Source organism: Fopius arisanus, unplaced genomic scaffold (genome assembly GCF_000806365.1).
Source record: "Fopius arisanus strain USDA-PBARC FA_bdor unplaced genomic scaffold, ASM80636v1 scaffold00037, whole genome shotgun sequence".
NCBI classification, from domain to species: domain Eukaryota; kingdom Metazoa; phylum Arthropoda; class Insecta; order Hymenoptera; family Braconidae; genus Fopius; species Fopius arisanus.
Genome location: NW_011887776.1, coordinates 115,541 through 119,685, shown reverse-complemented (window position 1 = coordinate 119,685; position 4,145 = coordinate 115,541). Strand labels below are relative to the sequence as shown.

General features: G+C 35.5%; 1 protein-coding gene across 1 annotated transcript in view; it reads right to left on the bottom strand.

The window, feature by feature from the left end:
• MICU3 (Mitochondrial calcium uptake 3) overlaps nt 1-2,774 on the bottom strand; it is a gene marked incomplete in the record, with an annotated part of 29,280 nt that extends 26,506 nt beyond the window's left edge. The window contains 1 exon segment of the mRNA XM_011304176.1: nt 2,307-2,774. Within this exon segment, the coding sequence (XP_011302478.1) occupies nt 2,307-2,513 (207 nt within the window).
• Nucleotides 2,775-4,145: the final 1,371 nt, after the last annotated feature.

The window sequence follows — 4,145 nt, the reverse complement described above, 5'->3', positions numbered from 1 at the left end:
TAACGAAGCATGAAGGGAAATAAGCGCGATTTGCCACGCCCTTAATAACCTGGGCATGTACACGAAGTACGCTAGTATAGCGGGAAATAAATAGCGGTAGATCATAAATTAAGATGAGCCATTGACGGAGCATTTGATAACATTAACTCGACTTCACTTAAAGCACCTTCAATTTAAGTTCACTCATTTTTTCAATTTTTTTTAGAAAACTATTCCTCATTAACGGATAATCTATTTTAAATAAAAATAAAAATGTAATTGAATTTTCTGAATGAGAGGTTCAAGTAGGTTTTCCAAAAACTTTACCTGAACTTCATGAAATTTCTTCCTGAAATTTCTACAAGGGAATATTTTTCGTACCAGCATCATAAAATTTTGAATAATACATATGTATAAAAAACATTTCCTGACGAGTTCCCGACGAAAAACCTTTGACATAAAAATAGGGGTAAGAGTTAATTGGAATGTTTAAAATATTTCCGGCAGCAATGGCTATAGGTGCGTGTAATTTCAGCAAAATTAAATGGTCATAATCCAAGGTTATTCACGATCAATACCGCAACGAAAAAATGCCTGACTTCTACTCTATGGAACATGAAGAGGTAACGCATCTATGGAATATACTACCCGACAAAAATTATGTGTATGCAGTCAAGCAGGTGCATAATCAAGTAATAGACTTGACCACGGAGATATCCGTATTGTCCATCCAATCCACTGATCAATTTCTGTCATGCATAAATTGGGAAATAATTTTTTTTCATCTTGGGAAAATAAAATACTTACGAATATTCAATTCTAATTATTCTGAAGAACACTAAAAGCCAGAAGTAATTAAACAACTGAATTTAAATAATCATGATTTAACCATTTAATTCTGCTGATAAAATAATCGAAAATATTTAAAAATATTGTGCAACACTGCATTTTGGCGTTATCAATTTTTTATAGTTAATTGAAATCTCATATTCAGAATCTTTTCAATCGAATTTCCATTTTGAGTAAGCGGTAGAAAAAAAAGGAGACATATTTGGAAGCCTGGGAAAAAGATTCACGAGAGTTAGCCTCAGGGGGTCCCCACGAGATGACAGAATACTGTGTTAAGAATTTATGGTTTTGAACTTCTGTTCGAGTTATTCAATTCCAGCTAGACAATTCAAATTTCCTTATATCTTCCTGAAGGATGAGAAGACAGTTTTAACTGCTCGTTATAAAAAACGTCAAACCACTAACAAAATGACTTTTAGGATTTACAAACTCGGTAGAGCTATATATTTGAAAAACCGATAAGAAATCATTTTTTTACAGCCGTTTCCCCCCCGAAAATGAAACCCCCATCGGAGTTAATTAATGACTTCCTTTTTGTCGGCTGTCAAACGCATTAAGCTGAAGTTGCAGTACACAGGCAAATGATGAGAAGAGCTTTTACCGCAATACTGCCTCAACAATTTCAGTGACATTAAAATAAACAAGAAATCAAAACAATACCATTGAATATTCTTTCGAAACTTTTTTGAGTAATAGTCGTAAAATTCCACTATGTTATAGACCCTTCAGAACAACCTATTGAGGTTGTGTCACACCAGTGCCGAATTTTACGATCTTGTACGTCGGTATTCAGATATACATCCATTTGGAGAAGAAGGGAAAAAGAAACCCACAAAAAGGAAAAAAAAACGAGGCTGTTAACCTGTGACAAATCGTCCCGTATCCGCTGCAGCATTATTCCTGATCATTAAGATAAAAGACACATTTTTCCTTGTACGATATGACAGGGACAATGTAATGATTATTCCACAGTTAAAATATTTCGCTACGAATTCTACAAGGAATGACACATCCCTTGACAAAACCAATCCTCCCACCAATTATTTATAACAACAAACACCGAATTTTCCTTAATTATTCCAGACACGATGTCGTCTCAACAGGAAAAAAATGTAACTACCCTGTATTTCGTTTTTTCTATCAAAAATTTGTGGAAAGCAATATAAGTAACAAAGAGTTAATTTAATAAGAGCAAATTAAATAAAATGAGGAGACCTAAGTGACTGGTAACCTACCAGAAACGTCAATTTAACTGCATATATTTAAAGTGCCTGGTGAGACTGATTTGAAATGACTAGTTAAACGAGGTTGTCGAACCCTATCGTAAACACCGAAAGATAACAAATTCTCGAGGACTTAAAATCGACAGATAAACATCTCCTCACTGGAATTATCCCACAAATATTCAATATGTATTAATTTCGACCAATGACAAAACAAGAAAATTCGATGAGATTTCGGTGATAGATAGTACTAACCTTGCGCGGTCGAGCTGCGTACACGACGTTTTCACTGTTATATTTGTGGCTGATGTAAAAAACAGCTGATCCAACAGCCAGAGCTCCTGCTCCACTTTTGATAATTCTCCCAGTATTTCCATGATTATTCCACTTCACTGTTGACAAGTCTCGCGTTATTCTTAACAATCGATATAATTTTCGAGCAAGAACACTGGTGCTCGCCATATTTGTAACACAACGACGAAACACTCGGGAATAATAGTGAAAATACAGTCTACACCAGCGGCGCGCGCGCCTTCAAGCCACACGATCGCAGAAATAAAAATAGAGCATTTATACCACTCCCGAATATATGTGAAACTTAAATAAACACAGTACTCACTTTATTAAAGAAATTCTGGGTGTCTGGGGAATTTTAACTCCGAGGTATTAATGAAAAATAATCAAACACTGCCCGACGAGTATCACCGACGACGAGCTCAGATAACTCCGACGGAGCAACTGACGGGAAAAAGTATTGCGGCGGTCGATAAGAATATATGATATATCGTTAGCGATGAGCAGAGCTCTTTTGAATATTTTTCTTATTATGTTCCTTCCTGGAGAAAATAAAAAAAAATATTTAGCTCAAGCCGTTTGCTTCTACCCATTTTCAAACTATTCACATTTTTCGTAAATATCTTTTTTTGTATCTGCAATACGGTTTTTTAAATTGAAAGGCAAAAAACGAATATCAGGATTAAATTCACTCACTCAATGTCGAAAAACTTCGGAATCATGTCAAACTAAATTGCAGAGTAATTATTCCACTTTTCCGTATACATTGGTATAAATGAAGTTTTGCAGAAATTTATCTAGCGTGTTGCGTGCGCGTGTGTCCAATATGTCATAGCAGTGATTTTAAAGTCAGATGATGACACCTAAATTGAAGACTATTCCACAGAGCTTCAACAAAAGAAAATACGTCAAAGATAAGCAACTTGTGATTTCTTGAAGTTAACGGCCTTGAGGTGATCAGTATGTCGATCCCTTGAGGAGTGTTGGCATTGAAGAATCATATATGTCAATCTAGCTGGCATAACAGCCAATTGATTATGATCTTGAAGCAAAGTGCCCCCACAATGACGACGTAATTCACCGTCCAACGAACTTCAATCGATGTTCAATCATTTTTCTATCAATTGCAAATTTCAACTGAGTACGTAATTACAGTCTACACCTCGTCTCAATTTACCCCTCATAAACCTGCGTTATCATTGGGGACCCGTTGATCGACAATGGCACAAGATAATTAGTTTCTGCATGCACCGAACAGATTGAGCAGTTTTTGCCTGTTTTATCAGTTAAAAAAAAATTTTAAATACCAAATAAAGATAAGAAGGCATCATCTAGAAAGGAATGGGCCGAAGGATAAGAGCCTAAGGCATTTAATCATCGCTTGTTTTACTGCAGTAACAGTGCAGAGACACGAAACGTCGTTTATCCTCTCAGGACCAATAATTCATATATTTATTTACAAAAAAAAGACAAAAAAAACAAAAAAGTAATCCGTTTATTGAGGGATTACATTCTTTCAACTGGAAAATTGTCACCGACTCGTGAGATGTGTGAATCTACTTGTGCGGTGTAAGAATATAATTAGCTTTGGAAAATTGTGGGAATACGATCGAAGGTGTTATCGTCCTTGCCTGGAATGTTGTGCTCTTGTAATTATCGGGTAAAGAGTATCATTTGAGAAAATAACTGATATTTTTTCCTTACTGTTGACATCTCCAAGCGACAGAGGTATTATTATTCCATCATTTCGAATATATTTTATGTGAACGCCGTTGGAAACTTCTACTCTCTTCTTCTTCA